The sequence below is a fragment of the Vitis vinifera genome, chromosome 12, assembly GCF_030704535.1.
Source record: "Vitis vinifera cultivar Pinot Noir 40024 chromosome 12, ASM3070453v1".
Taxonomy (NCBI): Eukaryota; Viridiplantae; Streptophyta; class Magnoliopsida; order Vitales; family Vitaceae; genus Vitis; species Vitis vinifera.
The window spans coordinates 3,470,073-3,488,637 of record NC_081816.1 but is presented as its reverse complement, the minus strand read 5'-3'; the positions used below and the strand labels follow the sequence as shown (position 1 = coordinate 3,488,637).

General features: G+C 37.3%; 2 protein-coding genes across 2 annotated transcripts; both read right to left on the bottom strand.

Annotated features, from left to right (window-relative positions):
* Nucleotides 1-7,568: 7,568 nt before the first annotated feature.
* On the bottom strand, nucleotides 7,569-14,822 carry LOC100257524 (acyl-coenzyme A oxidase 3, peroxisomal). Its single transcript, XM_002278627.4, has 13 exons — nucleotides 14,019-14,822; nucleotides 12,245-12,362; nucleotides 12,031-12,138; nucleotides 11,727-11,899; nucleotides 11,514-11,613; nucleotides 11,338-11,412; nucleotides 11,065-11,195; nucleotides 10,024-10,159; nucleotides 9,826-9,945; nucleotides 8,862-9,008; nucleotides 8,671-8,775; nucleotides 8,487-8,588; nucleotides 7,569-7,984 (listed from the first exon to the last, which is right to left on the bottom strand). The coding sequence occupies exons 1-13, from the start codon at nucleotides 14,498-14,500 to the stop codon at nucleotides 7,706-7,708; spliced, it is 2,076 nt and encodes a 691-aa protein (XP_002278663.1). The 5' UTR covers nucleotides 14,501-14,822; the 3' UTR covers nucleotides 7,569-7,705.
* Nucleotides 14,823-15,181: 359 nt separating this feature from the next.
* Nucleotides 15,182-18,147, bottom strand: LOC100252396 (ras-related protein Rab11B-like). The gene is made up of 2 exons (XM_002278713.5): nucleotides 17,679-18,147; nucleotides 15,182-16,001 (listed from the first exon to the last, which is right to left on the bottom strand). The coding sequence occupies exons 1-2, from the start codon at nucleotides 17,897-17,899 to the stop codon at nucleotides 15,572-15,574; spliced, it is 651 nt and encodes a 216-aa protein (XP_002278749.1). The 5' UTR covers nucleotides 17,900-18,147; the 3' UTR covers nucleotides 15,182-15,571.
* Between the last annotated feature and the right edge of the window lie 418 nt (nucleotides 18,148-18,565).

Below are 18,565 nucleotides of genomic sequence, written 5' to 3'. Positions count from 1 at the left end.
TAGTTTCTTATATTAATAGGTTATTGGATGTCTAGCTAGGATCACAGGAGACTTATCCTTTTTTTCAACTATAAATAATTATATAATGCAACTAGTTCCCTTTTCTTTTCAATACACAGTCAAACTTCATTACAATGAGATGAAACTTAGGACCTCAGATATGCCACTCAAACCATGCATAGCCTCTGAGCATCGTATTGTTCGGTACTTTTTCTCTTTGGTTACTGTTAAGGGGAATTACAACTGGTAATCTAAAAGTCATGGTCATCATTTATTTATATCTCTCAACAATGTAACTTTGGATTTGGCCCAGAATTTCTTGCAATTTTTAAACCACAATTTCAGTTGTAATCTTGAAGTATCATATTCACTTCAATTTTTGCTGTTGAATTATTGTTGTGATTTGATATGGATCCGGGTTTCATTTGCTGCATAAATCGACCTGAGAGTAGAGGTTTAAGAGCTCGACATGCATGCATCTATGTGTGTGTGCTATGTTATTCACATTGTGCAGATGTGCCATATTACCAAATCCATGTCCTTTGGCCTAACATGGACCTAAGGTACTCAATTGAAAAATCTATAGACCAATTAAATGGCCCCCTTTTTTCCAAAGGTACTTAATTGAAAAATGTGAGAAGACCAGCACTAAAGGACATGGCTCACTGAACAATCTCAACCAAAGTTGGATGAAAAATACTAATAGCAATTTGAACACCAACAAAGCCTCGGGTATTATTTTATGTGGTGGCTTCTGCAGTGGAGTTGTGGGGCACCTGCATTTCGTAGTGCTTGCATTCTAATCTCATCTGCAGTGTTCGAATCAATATCAAACTGTTGACTTGCCTTCTACCCATGATGCTTGCTGAAGGGTTTTAGCCATAATCTTGGATCAATGATTTGGTTGAACATCTCATCTCAAATGATTATCTGTGTAAACACTATGGATGTATTGGGCTGTATGTTGGTGCACTTTACTTTGATGCCAAGTTCCATATCTAAGGGGATGTATTCTTGCTGGCATAATAATTGGATTGTATAATGCATATGTGTGTGTGTTGTATCAATAGAGATCTAATTAGTTGGGTTGCTTTGAACTTAATATATTTATTCAATTGGTATAGGTATACCATTATATTTTGGTATGGGAGGTCTCCATATTGGGACTCTGAGGAAAGGTTATTTTGTCGCTGATCATTCAGTGAGCTTGCTAAGAAAAGATTTTATTGTAGAATTCGAAAATTTTAACTGGATTTCTAGAATGGAAGAAGCATAAGAAGATTTGGGGGGTTGCTCCTTTTGTGCATTTTTTTTTGGCTATTTGGAGTGAGAAATTGGATATCATTCAAAAGTGAAGAGCTGATGATTAAATGCTCAAATCCATGTATTATAGATTATTAAATGCTCAAATCCATATTATTATACTCTTTTCATCTAGTTTAGGATGTTATGGATGAGGTCTCAATGTTTATACACTTATTATCATTTTTATACTCTTTTCATCATCATCATTATTGTTGTTATTATTATTATTGCTATTATACTCTTTTCATCTAGGATAGGATGTTTATGGATGGGGCGTCAATGTTTATACTCTTTTCATCAAGGTTAGAATGTTTATGGATGGGGCGTCCCTCTTTTTGTGCATTTTTTTGGCTATTTGGAGTGAGAGAAATTGGATATCATTCAAAAGCGGAGAGCAGATGATTAAATGTTCAAATCCATGTTTTATTGCTATTATTATACTCTTTTCATCTCGGTTATGATGTTTATGGATGGGGTGTCAATGTTTATGCTCTTTTCATCTAGGTTAGGATGTTTATGAATAGAGCATTGCTCCTTCTGTGCAGTTTTTTAGCTATTTGGAGCGAGGGAAATTGGATATCATTCAAAAGTGAAGAGTGGATGATTAAATGCTCAAATCCATGTTTTATTATTATTATTATTATTATGATTATTATACTCTTTTAATCTAGGTTAGGATGTTTACAGATGGGGCATCAATGTTTATAGTTGATTTTGGAGATTGTTTGAGGGTTCTCTAAGGGGAGGGAGTTGTTTCTTGTTTTCTCTCTCTCCTTTTCTTGGCCTTTTGGCACTCTTTGGACTTTGGTGCACTTCTTTGCTAGGGTGTTGTTAGTAATATATATTTTTTATACGTAAAAATAGGTATATATGAATTAGTAATAGAAAAAGGTACACTAGAGTACATAGGACATATACAAGGAGCACCTAAAGGAAGGCCTCAAATGATAACACACAAAAAACACCTATGGCACTCAACAAGACCCTACCCACTCTACAAAATCAAACAAAAGCATTAAACCTTTGCTCATGTACATGTTAACTCAAGTTGAAAGATTCTATAGGAACAAAAGTTTTAACTTTTGATCATTCTACTCCTTATCTTCAAAAGCTTTTTGATTACACTCACCAAATTGTCTAAAAAATGGAAAGAAGGGCAACTTTCCACACCTTTTTCCTTTTCTTTCCTACAAAGAAGTCGTGCCAACTCAAAAGTGTTATCTTGTATCGAAGAACAAATATCCCAATGTATATTGAATAAAGAAAACAATAGGTGCTATAGAATCTTTTGCTTTGGAGCAGTGAAGAAGAATGTGATCTATAGATTCTCCCTCCAATTTGCATAAATAACATCTATTCACCAATGATCACCCTCTCTTCTATAGATTATCTAAAGTCAGAACTCTTCCCTAACTAGCTTCATGCACAAAAAACTCACTTTAGACGGGACCCATGGGTTCCAAATAATGGTCATTGGAAAAGAGACAGCCCTTTCCTCTTCCAAGGCCGCATAGATAGATTTGACTGAAAATAATCCTTTTTGAGCTTGTTTCCAAATCACCTTGTCGTTATCTTCCCTTCTAACTGTCTTTCCCCATGTGGAAAAAAAAAGTCTCAACAACTTCCAACTCCCATTCATTAAAATGCCTAGTGAAGCGTGGAATCCCCTCTCCCTCCTTAGTCTTCCCACAATTCCGCCACCTAAGCCTCCTTTGACATAACCAACACATATAAAGAGGGAAAGGAATTACACAAGAGCTCCTCCGCACACCATCTATTCGTCCAAAACTTAACCCTTTTGCCATTACCCACTTCAAAGGAGGTTTTACTAAAGACAAGATCCCACCCTCTCCTAATAGCTTCCCAACACTAATCTCATAACGACCTCTAACTTCACAAGGGTGCCATCCTGCTCCTTCCCATATTTCCCCTCCATAATTTGCTTCCAAAAACCTCCTCATCGGTAACATATTTTTAGCTCCACTTACCAAGGAGGGCTCTATTAAAAAGAGAGAGACTTCTAATACCTAAACCTCCCTTTCTGTTATTTGTACAAATAGTTGATCAACAAACCAAATGAGATTTTTTCTAAGGTTCACGTCCCTAAAGAAAGTCCCTTTAAATCTTTTGTAATCCTAATATGACCTTTCTATGGATTACAAATAAAGACAAATAATAGATTGACAAACTTGGCAAAGTACTTGTAATCAACGCAAGTCTCCTCCCTTAGGAAATATTCTGTCTTTTCCATGTCGATAATCTTCTATGAAACTTCTCCACTTCGTCTCAAACTACTTCAAATCTACAAGGGACTCCCAAAGGCAATACTAGGTAAGTAGAAGGAATTTTCCCCACCTTGCAACCCAATTCTATTGCTAAAACATTTACGTTTGTAACCCCTCCAATTGGAATCAATTCACTTTTTTTTTCAGATAAATTTAAGCCTTGTTAGTGCTTCAAACCATATGAGCAGCCAACCTAGATAAACCAATTGATCTTGGGAGTCCTCACAAAAGACCAAAGTATCATCTGCAAACAAAAGATAAGAGACCACCCCTCTACCCTAAAACCTGACAAGTAACCCCCCTCCCTTGCTCTCTCTCTAACAACTCAGCACCCCCATAGTCAGAACAAATGAAAAAGGAGAAAGAGGATCCCCTTGTCTCAACCCCCTCAAACTCTAAAAGAAACCGGAATGTGTACCATTGACCAGCATTGAAAACTTTGTTGTGAATATGCACCAGTGTGTCCAACTAATCCATTTTTGTCCAAAACCCATTTTTTCCATAACTGCTAGCAAGAAGCCCAACTGACATGGTCATAAGCTTTTTCAGTGTCCAATTTACAAATGACACCACTAGAACCATCCTTCAACATTAAATCAAATGCTTCATTCACTGTTGATAATATTTTTACTTGTCTATCCAAAAAACTGGATTCAAGAATAGATGAGCATGAAAGAAAAGCAAAAAGTTAAGTGATTGACTCTAGCAGATCTTTTAACCAGAGGGGTTTTCTTTATCAATTGTTTTTTAATCTGAATTGGAAAAAAAGGGGAAACAGGTTCAGTAAAACCAGGAGTATAAATGAGGGAATAGGGAAAAAATGCTCTCACAAAGAGGACTTCAACAAAGGTACATTGGAACCATTTTAGGATGACTTAGTGACAATCTCCAAAAACAATAGATGATACAGAATGGGGAGGTTTGGGAATGAGGTTCCCTGTGGTTTCAACTTTCAAGGCTATACTGGAAATGTGTTGGGAGGTTTGTGAAGAAAATTGACTGGTGTCCAGAGGAAGGTGATTGCAACACATTAGTTACCTTTCTTTTGATATGTTCATTAGCAAGGTGTTTGGTGATTATGGTTATGCTTTGTGGAAGGCTTGAAGCTCAAAGTGAGAGGGGATAAGATTGGATCTTGGAAGGATTTCTGCCCTAGTGTGTCAGCTTAGAGAGTGCAGATCTGGTCATTTTAACGTTGTATATTTAGTAATTTTTTTCACTTAAGTGTTTAATGATTCTTTTACCATGTAATAACAACCTCAGGCATGGTCGGTTTCCTCATAAGGTTGGTGTGAGGAGTTGCAAATTCCTCCAATGTTCCTTTGGTCTCTTGTTGGTAGCTTTGGACAAACTTTTGACAGGTGAGGATTTTGTTTCTGGAATTACTTTGCCAAGTAGATTGGTAATGGGTTTTGTGAGCCCAAGTTTGTGAATCACTTGTAGCATTATTTTCTGTTTGCCTTTGCAATCTGGGAAGCTTGCTTTTCTTGGTTGTGGGCCTCTTGTGGCTGCTGTTTTTCTTGGCATATGAAGGCTTGCGGGAAAGGGTGCAGGTGTTGGAGGTTAATCCTTGGAACTGTATTTGGTTACTTAGGAAGGAAATGTACTGTGGATTTTTGGTTGTCTTAATTCACTAAAGAGTACATATTAGATGATTGGGTTGATAGGGGGAGAACAGAGTCAAGAGTTGATGCATTTGTGACAAGATACAATACACCAAATGGAGGATGAGGCTATCCAGATAGAGAGAGTTGGCTAAGATGGTTTGTGTTCATGAATCATGTTGACCAGCTAAGGGCTGATTGACTTAATATTATCAGACAAACGGAATATTAATAAGGATTCATATGGTTCCCAAGTAGTTAAGGTATTTCTTGGTTTGTTTGTGCAAATCCTAAATGTTTCTTTTGAGAAGTAAAGGCAAAGGTAGAAGATGTTATAATTTCAAAATTCGAAGTTGTGTGAAGGGAATGAGAAGTAACATTTTCTGAGGGTTGATGTGGTACTGGATTGGAAGCATTTAGGAGAGGACTTCTCTTTGATGCAACCTGGTGGGATGGTTAAGTGACTGCTAGAAATGGGTGAATAAGAGATGGAAATTAAAAACTTACTGGTAATCTTGCAGATGAAGGGGGTAATCTCGTAGATGAAGAAGGGAATAAAAGACGTGGCAACTTCTTACCAATGATGTTGGAAACATGGAACCAGATATGAAGTAGGGCTGAGGTGCTAGGGGAGGAGAACATGTAGCAATGGTCTCAATTTTTCCAATTAGGTATCCATTGCAGCTTGCTAGTAATTCATAGTTTCTATGAGGGTTTTCCACCAGGCGTAATAAGCTGAGGATATTATGGTCATGAGCATCAGGGTAAGTGTGGATATAATTAGGAGAGTGAGAAAAGTTAGTGTTGTATGTATTGGATGCAGCAGTCAGAGTCTGGATATGTTATGGATTATTGAGTAGCAGGATTTGGGATGTTAGCACACACTGAAACTAGCTGTCCCAATTATGTTAGAATGATACGTAAATTACTGAGAATGTTACCTAATGCTTTAAGTATTCTGTAGATGATAGGATGTTGTTTTCTTGTTACACGGCATTAACATCTTCACTATACGTTTTTGATGCATTACCCTGCTTATACTTGCTGTAATGGGTTTTGTTATGCCATGTGATGGATGCCTCCTTTGTGTCTATTTCTAGAATGTTTTTCTTTCAGAATCTATGTCCAATGGAGTTTTTGCGAAGATGTTTTTCTCTCTTGGAAGATTTAATTGGTTCTGAGACAAGAAGTTAAAGAGGATGATCTTTTAAGGGAGTGTCATTCTCAAGTATCAACAAAGGAGCTGGTAACTTGAAACTAGGTGGGTGGTAGGGATGACAATAGGATGAGTTATTCCAGGCAGTTATTCTTTCAGATTTTTTCGGGTTCTCACCTTGCTCTTAATAGAACGAGTTTAGTATATACATATATATATATAAACAAGTTAAAGGAGTTTGTGAATTTCTTTTGAACAATGGGAGATTAGATCTATGGAGTTCAATTCCTGTTTTCAACCCATGATCAATATAAGATCAAAGGTTTCTTCGTAAAGTCTCAAAACTTCTTCATAGCAGCTCCGTTCCATGCCTTGTTTCATTTCATAGGGAACATCAGAGTGACTATGAAAGTGACTATTTCATTATATTCTATTTGTATCCTAATTTCATTCCTTTAACGACCCTTTGGTGTCATTGGAATAAGAGGATATCATTTCTAGTCTATGTATTTTATACATGGAAAGTTAAAAAGTCATCATATGATAATCCAGAAATTACAATAAATTCACGTATTGTCATGTTTATATATATATATATATATATGGTAATAATTAAATAAGAAATTATTTTGATTTGATTTTTTTTTCATCTTTTTCCTTTTCTAACATTAAAATATATATATATATATTTCTCACAACAATACTTTGTAAAAATTTATGATCTTTATTTGTTTATAAATTATATTTATGTTTAATGTGATTAATTTTTAAAAAATATATATAAGTAAATCAATAAACAGGCCGCCCTGTCCTGTTTATTTATTTATTTATTTTAAATAAAAATAATCAGGAGGTATGGACTCAACCCGTTATCTCGCAAGTTGAAAAAATTGTGTAGAAGTTAAATGGATAGTGATATACAAAATGCTCTTTACACTGAGATCAGGACTTTGTCAAATACATGTCAAGTGTTTTTTAGCTTGGTTTTCTCAGCAAACAACCAATGGTTTTGAGTCTTTTAAGAGCAGGTTTACTGATAATCGCGCATCAGCTTCGCACACCCTCCAGACCAGTTGACTGAATGATTAATACAAGTCAATAGCCCTTGTTAGAAGTTCACTAATGATTACTGAATAGATACAAATGGACGAGCAGAAACAACAGGAGGGAATTTGGCTGGGCTCTCCATCAGGAGGAGAAAATCAAAATGGCACCATGTATATCAATCACATTATTATTCATGAGCAGCCAACCGTGTTTACTATGGCTAGTTCGGTTTTTACAAGGCATTCTTATTACACAACCGCGGGGAAAGAAAAGTACTGAGGCCACAGGCAGTATAAGTTTTGATTCATCTAAATCTGGAGAGGAACTGTGGCCCCTTGTTGGGGCTGAACCGACGACCAAGAATTTGCATCGATCCAATTGAAAGCAATTGGGCTCAAAAATGCATCAGGGATGCCAAAGGAGCTGACCAAGGCAAGGGCATGTGGTCGCAATTCACTGCAGAGTATTGTTACTTCTTTTCTAATTCCAGCAGCATTGTCGGGTGACAAGTAACCATATCGGAGGAAGGAAGCATCTTCTTCCAAGATAATCAAGACATGCATGGATCTTAACAGACTTAACATGCTCTGCATAGGGAAAAAAATGCAAAAACAATCAACAATTGGGTTTGCATCACTTCATCATTGTTCTACAAATGCTTGAGCTGGAAATAAGGATAGTTGTATATGTTACACAGCAGAAAAAATAGGGAAATTGTCACTCAAAATGCCATTACACAAAAATCCCATATTATATCCAATTCTGATAAGCATATCAGGGTTTTTAGCATGTTGAAGGTTCAATCGCTAAGAAAGCAACAAGACTGCTGCATCTGTATCAGTGATATGTATAAAACAAAAGCAGAAGCTACTACTTACACTCATAACTTAAGTTTCCTTAATCAGCACTTTTTTGGAATGTATAAATCCTATAATCTCTTCTAGTCTTCATCCCATTTTCCCCCAAACCCAGATATGGATGCACCGTGCAATACTTATTCACATCCAGCATTTTGTACCTTCCTTAGACTGACATTTTTTTTATTGGTAGAGTTACTTATATTTATGACAAAAAGGTACCGATATTTACCTTAAGTGGACCAGAAGACACAGCTGCCTCAGCATCTAAAAAGGTCTGCAAAATTGCTCGATCTGAGAAAGCTCTCCCCAAGTCTTCTGCAAGTTGATAACTCTGGTGCAGGAAAGGAAAAAAATTGTGAGAGTGATATACAGAGAGAAAGAGAGGAAACTCAAGTTAATGCGATGATCCTAACCTGAAGAAGTGCATACTCTCTGCTTAGGCCCTGTGCTTGAAGCTGTGACATCTCAGCAGCAAAACGGATCAATAGATCTCGCTCCCTCAGGCAGAATATATCAGTCTGATAGCCAAATCAAGGGAGTAAGAAATTTCTCTCTACTTCATTGACTAACCAAATTGCTGCTAATGAAGCTACAATTACATTACCTGGAATTGGCTACTTCTGAGGGTAGAACTTGTGAGCTGAGATGGAACGACAGGGCAAGATTTGTTCATGTGTTCTAACCCCAGTCCTTTAAATGGTCTATTCCTCTTCTGCACTGCAATATATTCTGCAAGGAGAGCCTTGCTAACCTGATTTCACACATTTAATCCATAAATTCCACCTCCACAAGCCCAAATCTTACATAAGAAGAAATTTAGTGAAGTAATAGTTTCTCAACATCTTTCAAGTTTATTAAAAACTGGCAAGTTGTATCCCCACCGGTCAATTGGTTCATTCACATGGTAGGCAGAGTGTCGGTTCAATAATTAGAACCACCCAATGTAATTCATAGGCTGTAGTCGTTGTAATAGATGAATAGTTAACCATCTTATCCAAATTGAGGGGCACATGAAGTAGATACAATCTAAAGTAAGGGGCTGTTTATAAACTTGAAAACCTGGTCAGCAGATGATAAGGTGGCATGTTCTTGAAATCTTTAAGTTTTGTGGGACCGATATTAATGTATTGAGGTTAAATATACTGGAGAAAAGCAACTTCTCATGCCAAAATCTGAGACTCGTGAAGTTAGTTCACTTGAACTAAAATAACATGAGAGGTAAGGAACTTTAAAGTCCCAAACAGGCCCCCCAAGTTCACCTTCATGGTCAAAACCCAAAGAACCCTAGTTGCAACTTCAAGGGTTGGCTGCAGCACAAATCCCTCTTTCGTTGCTTAATGACACCCATAACCCCATACTCCATCCATGCAACAAGGAACACTCTTTTTCCATGTCAAACATGAAAACAAGTCCGATGGATGCTGGTCCAGGAACCCAAACATATGTGTACTATTTCATTTACTTGTTTTGAGGTGACCATGTTAGACATTGCCATATCTGTGTCATCAACGTGTTGCCGTCCTTGTACATGAGAGTTCATCATAAAGAAACTGATATATAGACATTACCTGTTGCATCAGAACGTTGTTGTCACCCTCAAATGTGGATTGCACATCATATTCACCTTTCATTTGCCCAATCCGATTTTCAGTCTTCAAGCCTTGCCCCCCACAAGCTTCACGACATTCCTGACACATGGCTGAACTTCAGTGAGGACACCTACTGGAAATATAGCAATTCCTTTACGTAAAATTGAGGTTATTAACCTGAAGGGTCCGCATGTTATGCCAGGTTAAGATAGCCTTGAATGCACTTGAAACAACATGGATGGTTTTGTTAGATTCAGGTGTCCGCTTCACATATATCATTTTCAAGTAGTTCGCAGCAAAACTCATAGCATATCTGTTGCATAGGCATGAGAGCAACAAATCAGAACAGCATCTCATCCATTTTAAACATATATCCTCCAAGGACTAACTGGTGACTCAGTTTACATATTCAATATTTACTGAAGGCATCAGGTCATCCAAATCTAATATTGAAGATGGAACATCCATCATATTTTTGCTCTAAGATCGAAATATAACACAGTTAAAACAAACAGCTGCCCAAAAAGCTTTAATTCCTTTTTAGACTGCTTACCTTGAAAGCTTAAGCTATTTGAATTGTAGCCCTAAGTAAATGAGTTGGAGTAATTACATCAACTGTACATTATAGTCAAGGTGCTTTGACAGAAATCAACATCCTTCACGAGAACTGGTATAGGAGGATAAATAAACATCCCGAACACAATCACAAAGTACAGAAGCAATTTCCTTATGGGGAACTACACTTCATAGAAGACTAGAAGCTATAGGGAAAGACATTGTTGATGTTACTCACTATAACTACAAGTAGAAAACAGCATATCAAAGACAATGATGCTTTCCCCTGTTCTCAAAAATCATCTTGGTAAAACAACTATTGTTCACTGAAAACTGAAAAGTAATATGCATGCAAGGCCTAGAATCAACACAGAATAGCACCAGCTTCAGAATTGAGGAAATTTAAGAAGGCATAATTATAAGGTATTATACTAGCAAGGTACAACTTGACCAAGGCTAAACCTATTCCATTTTCACATAACCAAATAGAGCTTGCAACAGAAGGGAGCAGGTTATTTAAAGATTCTGGAAGTAACTATAAACCACTATCACAGTAAAACCATACTTCATGTGATTCAATCCAAGGCCTAAGACAAAAGTTGTGATTCCCAAAATGTTCCAACAAAATTTAGATTCTATGAATCTGGTTATTGAGATACTAACGTCTTGGCAAGGAGAGGTAATAGTCGCCGTTGATGACTAGGGTAATCAAGCAATAGAACTTCAGGCTGGTTTGGTGTGATAGAAAAGGCCCGCCTTGTTAAAGAGTACCTTATGGCAATTGCTAAACTCATCTGATAAGAGAAGAAAATTGAAACAGCATCAATCACATACAGATCTTGGTATAAATAGCCCATTTCTTCTATCCCCACAAAAATTCAAGATGTTGGAGATCAGTTTATCAACAGAGGAAACACCCCAATCAGCATCTATTACCTTTGATGAGTAAACCGCACTGGTTGCAATGGTAACACGACCTGATGTCAAAGGGGCTAGGAAGGCCGCAAACCTCTGAAAAATAATCACATATAAGGTTTAGAAAATCACTACTTCAACAGAAAGTCAGAGACCCTTTTGCCATCAGAAGATATTGCTACCAGAAAAATTATTACCTGATCAGGGTCCTTTATTGCACTCAAATATTGTCCATCTGGTGAAACATCAGCTACTGAATTCAACAGATTCTCTCTAGGGATTCTCACATTGTCAAACCTAAAAAAACATATTGATTGAGCCTCCTGAGTTCAAATATTTTAGATTCACAGAAATCAATCATGACTTATTGACTAGTCAGCAAGTTTAACCACAGAAACTGTTATTATTACCAGATTCGACCATTATCCACACCATTTAAACCAATTTTATGACCACAATCAGCTACACGAACATTTGGACAAATGTTGCCATCTGTATCTCTGATCTGGGCTATAAATGCATGAACCCCTTCACTCTTCCCATTTATATTGAGCTGCGAGAAAACTATGGTATGTGTTGCATGCTAAACAATGTTACAAAAAACATGTCAGTACAGAATTGAAGCTGAAGTAGGAACCATTAAAACAACAGATAGAGTGTGCAAATTAGCAAAAGGAAAAACAACAAAGAAAAAGTAATAGAAAAATTCCTTACATTTGCTGCTCCTCCTATCCAGTACTTCTGAGCTGATTCACAGGGACTGTTAATAACAAACTCTCCAGTTTTTGAGTCATATGTGGTAACTGTTTCAATACCTCGAACCTGACCCATGAAAGAACCAATGAAAACTAAACAACAGGGAGAATGAAGAACATCATCATACAGGCCTGGTGGCCCAAAACCAAATGATCAAACAACCTTCACATACATTACTTCCATGCCCCAATTCTGTCATTGCAAAGCAACCTTTGATCACATAATTCTCACTGTCTCTCAACCACTTGTCATGATGACGCTTGGTTCCAAAAAACTGGATGGCACCACCCCTGAAATTCATCAATGAAGAAAGCACCTAATGATTAACAAGTTCCTTGAACTTCGCAGCCACAACAATTTTTCTCTTTAATACTGACTAACATATATTGAAGACGTTCACAATCCCTTTCAACAGGTCATTAGCTTCCAATATATCCACCATTGGAATCATTTACAATGTACAGAAACAAATCATAATTGCTTTTCCATGCATTATAAGTTGTTACACCAACTAGGCTAAAGAAAGGCTACATGAAAAATGATGAAAAATTAAAAATAAGAAAAACTATTCATAGAGTTTGTCATGTGGAAAGTTCATCTTACAGTCAGCATCAAAGCAGGCATGAAAAGCAGAGAAAAAGTACTACAAACACACACTGCACAAGAGCCTGTAGTGTCCAATGGCAAGGAAATAAAAAAGAGAAGAAACAATTATATATAGGGAGAGAAGTACCAAATGTGATTCATCAGTCGTCATGCCATTGACTACTTCCACATGTGAAACTGACCCCCATAACCTCTATCTACCATGTGACGATTAACTCCAAAAGGTGCCTAGGAAGCTTGCCACTAGAATTTGTGTAAAGCCTTAATCCTAGTCCAACCACAGGTCTAAAAATACACTTTTTTTGGGATGGGGGCAAGGAAACATCCTTCCCTGAGGAAGGTAAGGAGCTAAGAATTGTAACATTGCTCTCCCATCTCAAGGCAGAAACAGAAAATCATGCAGTTACCGACAAAGTTTGAGATAAAACGATAAAAACATTCATTTGCAGCTTGCAGATCCTATATCTCCAACTAACTACTAGTTTTTTCTTTGTCCAACTCCACATGTATCATAAGAATCAGAGACAAAAGCACAAAAGAAAAACAGAGAAGGGTAAATCTGCAAACCATATCCAGGTTTCATTTCTTCTTCTTTGTCTTCATATTATGGCATGTTTTAAGACCATTTCTTGTGCTATTTTACAATCACAACTTGCAAAAGAATTATGGCTTTTACAACAGAAAATCATGGAAATGCTCCTCAATAAATAACCATGAACAAATCAACATTGTTCCCAGAAAATTATTCAACTAGACTCCCTGTAACGGATCAGCTAAATTTACACCAAAGAACTCATAATTCATTTCAATCAAGCAAGCTGAAGGGTTGAGAAGGATCCATTCAGCTTGTTGGAATTCATGGTTTTGTTACGTAGGAAATAAAAAATGCAGACAACTCTAGTGCCATTTCAAGAACTATAAGTCGCTAACGCTAGCAACCAAATGTAAACACGAGAGGAATATCCATCACAACTCTTACAAAAACCCACATCAAGATCTTATGATAGTGAGATACAACCAAACATTTAATAAAAAAAAGGTCACTAGGCTTCAAAGGCGCCCAACCCTCTAAAAACATATTAATTCCACTATGTACAAAAATCAGGGTCCTTTTGGTAGCGGAAATGAGACCTATACGATTCAAATTCGTCAAAAAGGATTTTTTTTTAAACAATTGGAATGCGCAGGACCTAAACATTCCGACCTATAAAGAAGGAAAACGGAAAGGAATACAGATGCTGCTTTCTTTTATGGAACAAACAGAACAAGGTGAACCCAAAGCATTCAATACTCCAAACTAATACAGACAAAATCAGAATCGGGAAGAGGCAGTAACATACCATAGAAAATAATGGACGCCAAGCTTAACGGCGAGCGAGTGATCGTACATACCAATCACTTCATGCAAAGCGAACTTTCTCATCTCAACCTCCGGCCCTCGACCAGTCAACCACTCCTGGAAAACCCCACAATCCAACAAATAATGAATTCGCTTCATGGTCATCTCCCTCTGCTGCTCCATGGACTGGTTATAGTCCGGCGACACGAAGACGCGCCCACCAGCAACTCTAGGGTTGAAAAGCTTGCTCTGGATCATGAGGCCGAACAACCAGTCACGATCTTGGAGATTGTGACCGTCCATGAGCTTCCGCATGTCGGAGAGGTTGAAATCAGAGGGCGGCGAGGCGAGCTCAGGCGGAGAGTACTGAAGGCACGGAGATGGGGAGAGAGAGGGCTCCATTGAGGTGTGAAGACCGCGGAGATGACCGGCGAGGGCTTGGGCCCGGCGGGAGACCTGATCAGCCGGAGAGGGTGACCCCATTGAGGATGGAATTCGAGGTGGAGGGTAGAGAGAGGGCGTAGGTTTGGATGGATAGATTTGAAAGTGAATATGGAAGACTTTGAACTTAGAAGGAAAGCGAATAAATAATGGAGTAGCTGCGATTTTTGGATTTGAAAAGACGGTGAAGAACACGACAGCCAATTAAATTAACAGCGCAGGGTTGGTGTGGGAATTAGATGGCACGAGCAGCCCTTGATCCTATTTTTATTTTAATTCTACGTCAACCAGTGCCAACTTCCAGGCACTGCCATCATTTACGGAGAAAAGTGCCATCTACAAGGATAGGGTCTGTTTGTCCACGCCCCACTTCTAGAATATCATAAATTTAGACTTAAATTTGGAAAAAGCCTGTACTTTTACGTGTGAACAGAAAAATCAAAATCCCTTTAAAGATATATCTGAATAAAACAATACCCAGATGCTGCTATCTTAAAAAGGAAAATGCAAAAAATTCTAAATATTTTTTGACAGATATATTAGGCTTAAATTCAAAACACATTTTTTCTTTTAAATTTTATTTTATTTTATCATTATTATTATTTTTAAAATATTAAAAAAGTGGGTGGAAAGTTCAAACCAAGACCAAATAGTGGACAAAGGTGTTGAACTGAACAGTGGAAAAGTGGAGTTGGGTGTTGATCCACCTGCAGGCTGCTCAAGTAATCGAATGGACATTTTTCCCCATAAAGAACAATGAAAACTATTCAATCCAGTTCAATACTAAAGGGAGAAAGCAATGTTTTAGAATTTAAATATACATATGAAAAACAGGAGACAGAAATTGAAGTAAATAACAAGTAGTTTGGGCCAACTGCAACCAAAAAATTGCTGGGATCATCCTAGTCTTGAGGGGTTTTGCTAAAACTCTGGTACAAGTTTTAGTCTCTTCAAGTGCCTCAGTACATGATCATATATATATATATATGGCATAAAGCTAAAACTTTGTCGGCTATGAACTCGGGGGATGGTAAAACTGAAGGCATCAGGGCTGCATGGAAATGGGAAAGTACTTGAGAAAGAAGAGCATCTGTCTTTTTTTGTTTCGTCAGTCTATGCAGAGCAGCAACCACCTATTTTTATAGCTGATACATCATCTTTCCCGACATTGATGGTCTGTCCCTTTGGCACAGTTGCAGCTTCGTCTCCTGTCTCAAGGGCCTTCCTGCTCACAACATGATATATCTGAGTTAGCACTTCTGTGAAGGCATTTTCGACGTTTGTGGACTCTAGAGCTGAGGTTTCAATGAAGAAGGTGCTTTCTTTCTCGGCGTATGCTTTGGCATCCTCGGTGGAAACAGCTCGCAAGTGACCTAAATCTGCCTTGTTTCCCACCAGCATGATCACAATGCTGGAATCGGTGTGATCGCGAAGCTCCTTCAACCATCTATCAACATTCTCAAATGTAACGTGTCGAGTTACATCATAGACCAGCAATGCACCAACAGCTCCTCGGTAATAAGCACTTGTTATTGCACGATATCTTTAGAAAAAAAAATGTATGAAATTAGACAAGACCTATATTATCCCAGGAATATTATCCAGAAAATAACTACTTTGTCAAGCACTAAGCAAGATGATACTACAGAAATCAATGGAAGGGAATACATTCTACAAATCAAGAGAACCACTTTAAGAGAAGGAACTCAATTCCTCACCTTGATATAATCAGAATTCATAGAGGCAATAGTTTGATCTACAATAGACTGCATAGTTTGCCATTGACTTTTTCGGGTCAACAAAGTACAACAACTTCATTTCTATTCAAGTGGCAAAAGGTTGAATTTGGTTGCCACTAAGAAGTTAAAGGAAAAACACTTCAAATCAAATAACTAGGGATTGGAATAGCAATTGTTGTTTGGTTTAGGGTGAGAAGTGAGAAGATTTTAAATTTCCCTCCAATAGTGTTTGGATCAAGAGCCAAAAAAAGTGAAAAGAAGGGAAAGACAGAATAAACTTTTAGAAATATTCTGCTGGGGGCCTACAAAAATTTTCTCCTCAAACAAGTAGGACATGAAAAGAAAAATGAATTTTGGATTAAGTAGGTAAAGAACAAGGTATGAGTGGTATGCAGCAGAGAGGCCTGGCTATTTTCCCTTCTAAAATATCCCTCCCCACAACACTCTTCATAAATAAAGGATTTTCCCCTTCTCTTCCCCTCCTTTCCACATTTTATTTTCTCTCGTTTTCAGTGATAAAGCAAACTAAGAGTCCAAGTTTTCCTTGTTCTCCATCTTCTCTGCAACTGAAACAGAACATATGGAAGCACTGGAAAGAGGCTAGACTTGATACTCTTTGAGTAGATATATTACTCATAAAACCCTTCTTGGTAACATCAGAGCCAGTTAACATTCGTCAAGCTCAATGTATTTAGCATTTCTAATGGTAGATATGATTAAACCCTCATAGATTTGACTCCTAATAACCGAATGCTGAATACCAATTCTGCAAAACGATGTAGTAAAGGGGTAATACACTCTGTTCCTTGGTATATGATTGAGCTTCAGATCTCATGTGTATGAGAAAGAGAAAGCAATTCTAAATAACATTCTTGCTCTTGTGCCCCTAGAACATATAGATCTTAGAAATCAAGCAAGTATATGCAGTGGAAGTTGGAGATCTACAAATATAACTACAAAAGAAAAATAAAGAACACCATAATATAAGGCTTCATTTGGTTGCTAAGGATGCAACTTATTTGAACTTGGTTTTCGTAATTCAGAAGCCAGAAATTTTTATGCATTTTAAGCATTTAAGTCCATCACTATCAATCTGAACACTCGTCAGATCAAAGCCAAAAACTATATTCCCATTGTTTGAAATCACAAAAATTAAGATCCATATTAACAAACTGATATAAGAGAATCACATCCATTTGTTCCAAACAGACAAGCTAGTTTTCACAAATTCCAGTAAAACTTGGTTTTCTGCATTACCCTTGTGTTTAGATCTCACGAAAATGCTTAAGAAAGAAACCCCATTTCGAAATTAAAAACAGAGAGCCCGTTTCCAGTTAATTTTCCCGAGAAACAAACAGGGCGGGAACGAGAGCCCACCCACAAAACCGAACCCACTGCTCAGATCAAGCAAAATGCCATAACAAGGAAACCCATTTCCCGAGAAACAAAATGGAAAGGAAAAAAGAGAGAGAGAGCTTCACCTCTCTTGGCCAGCAGTGTCCCAAATCTGGGCCTTGACGACTTTTTCATCAACGCGAATGCTGCGAGTGGCGAATTCAACACCAATGGTGGATTTGGACTCGAGACTGAACTCATTCTTGGTGAATCTGGAAAGAAGATTGGATTTGCCGACACCCGAGTCGCCGATCAAGACCACCTTGAAGAGGTAGTCATAATCATCTTCAGCTCTGTATGCACCCATTTTTCACTTTCTTGGGATTTTGAAATCACACCAGTGTGAGGTTTTGGAGATGGGAAATCGGGGTTTTATACTTTTAATTTTACTCATGGGGCGGTGGGAATTCAAATCGAAGTACTTTTTTTTTGTTTTTTCTCCCTGTTTTTTGAAATATAAAAAGTAGAATCAAGTGTGAAACTGTAGAAATCACAGCAAGTGAGAGGGAAAGTGGGAGATTGACCAACTTACAAGGAATTGAAAATTCTAAGACCATTTTAGGAAGACTGAGTTCCTCCTTGTTCTACTTTTGAAGGGTAAATTACAAAACCATTCCCAACTCTTTCGTGTCTCAATTTAGTTTTTGGAACAACCTGCATCTTAGATAATGCCAAATTACAAAGAAATATTTGGTTGAAAATGATGAAATCTAATTTTTTTTTAAAAAAAAAAATAACTTATTTTTTACATAAATGTCATTTTCTATTTTAAGTATTTACACGTAAGTTTTTTAAGAAAATATTATTTTTACAATAATATAATGAAGGTATTTTTGTCCAAATGATATCAAAAAATGGTATGAGGTTAAATTTCAAAAATTGGGTTTTGAGAAACCCTTTTAATCAAATAACCCAATTTCAAATAATCACTTTGTTAAGATTTTCTATAGGTTCGTCAATTACAACAAATACT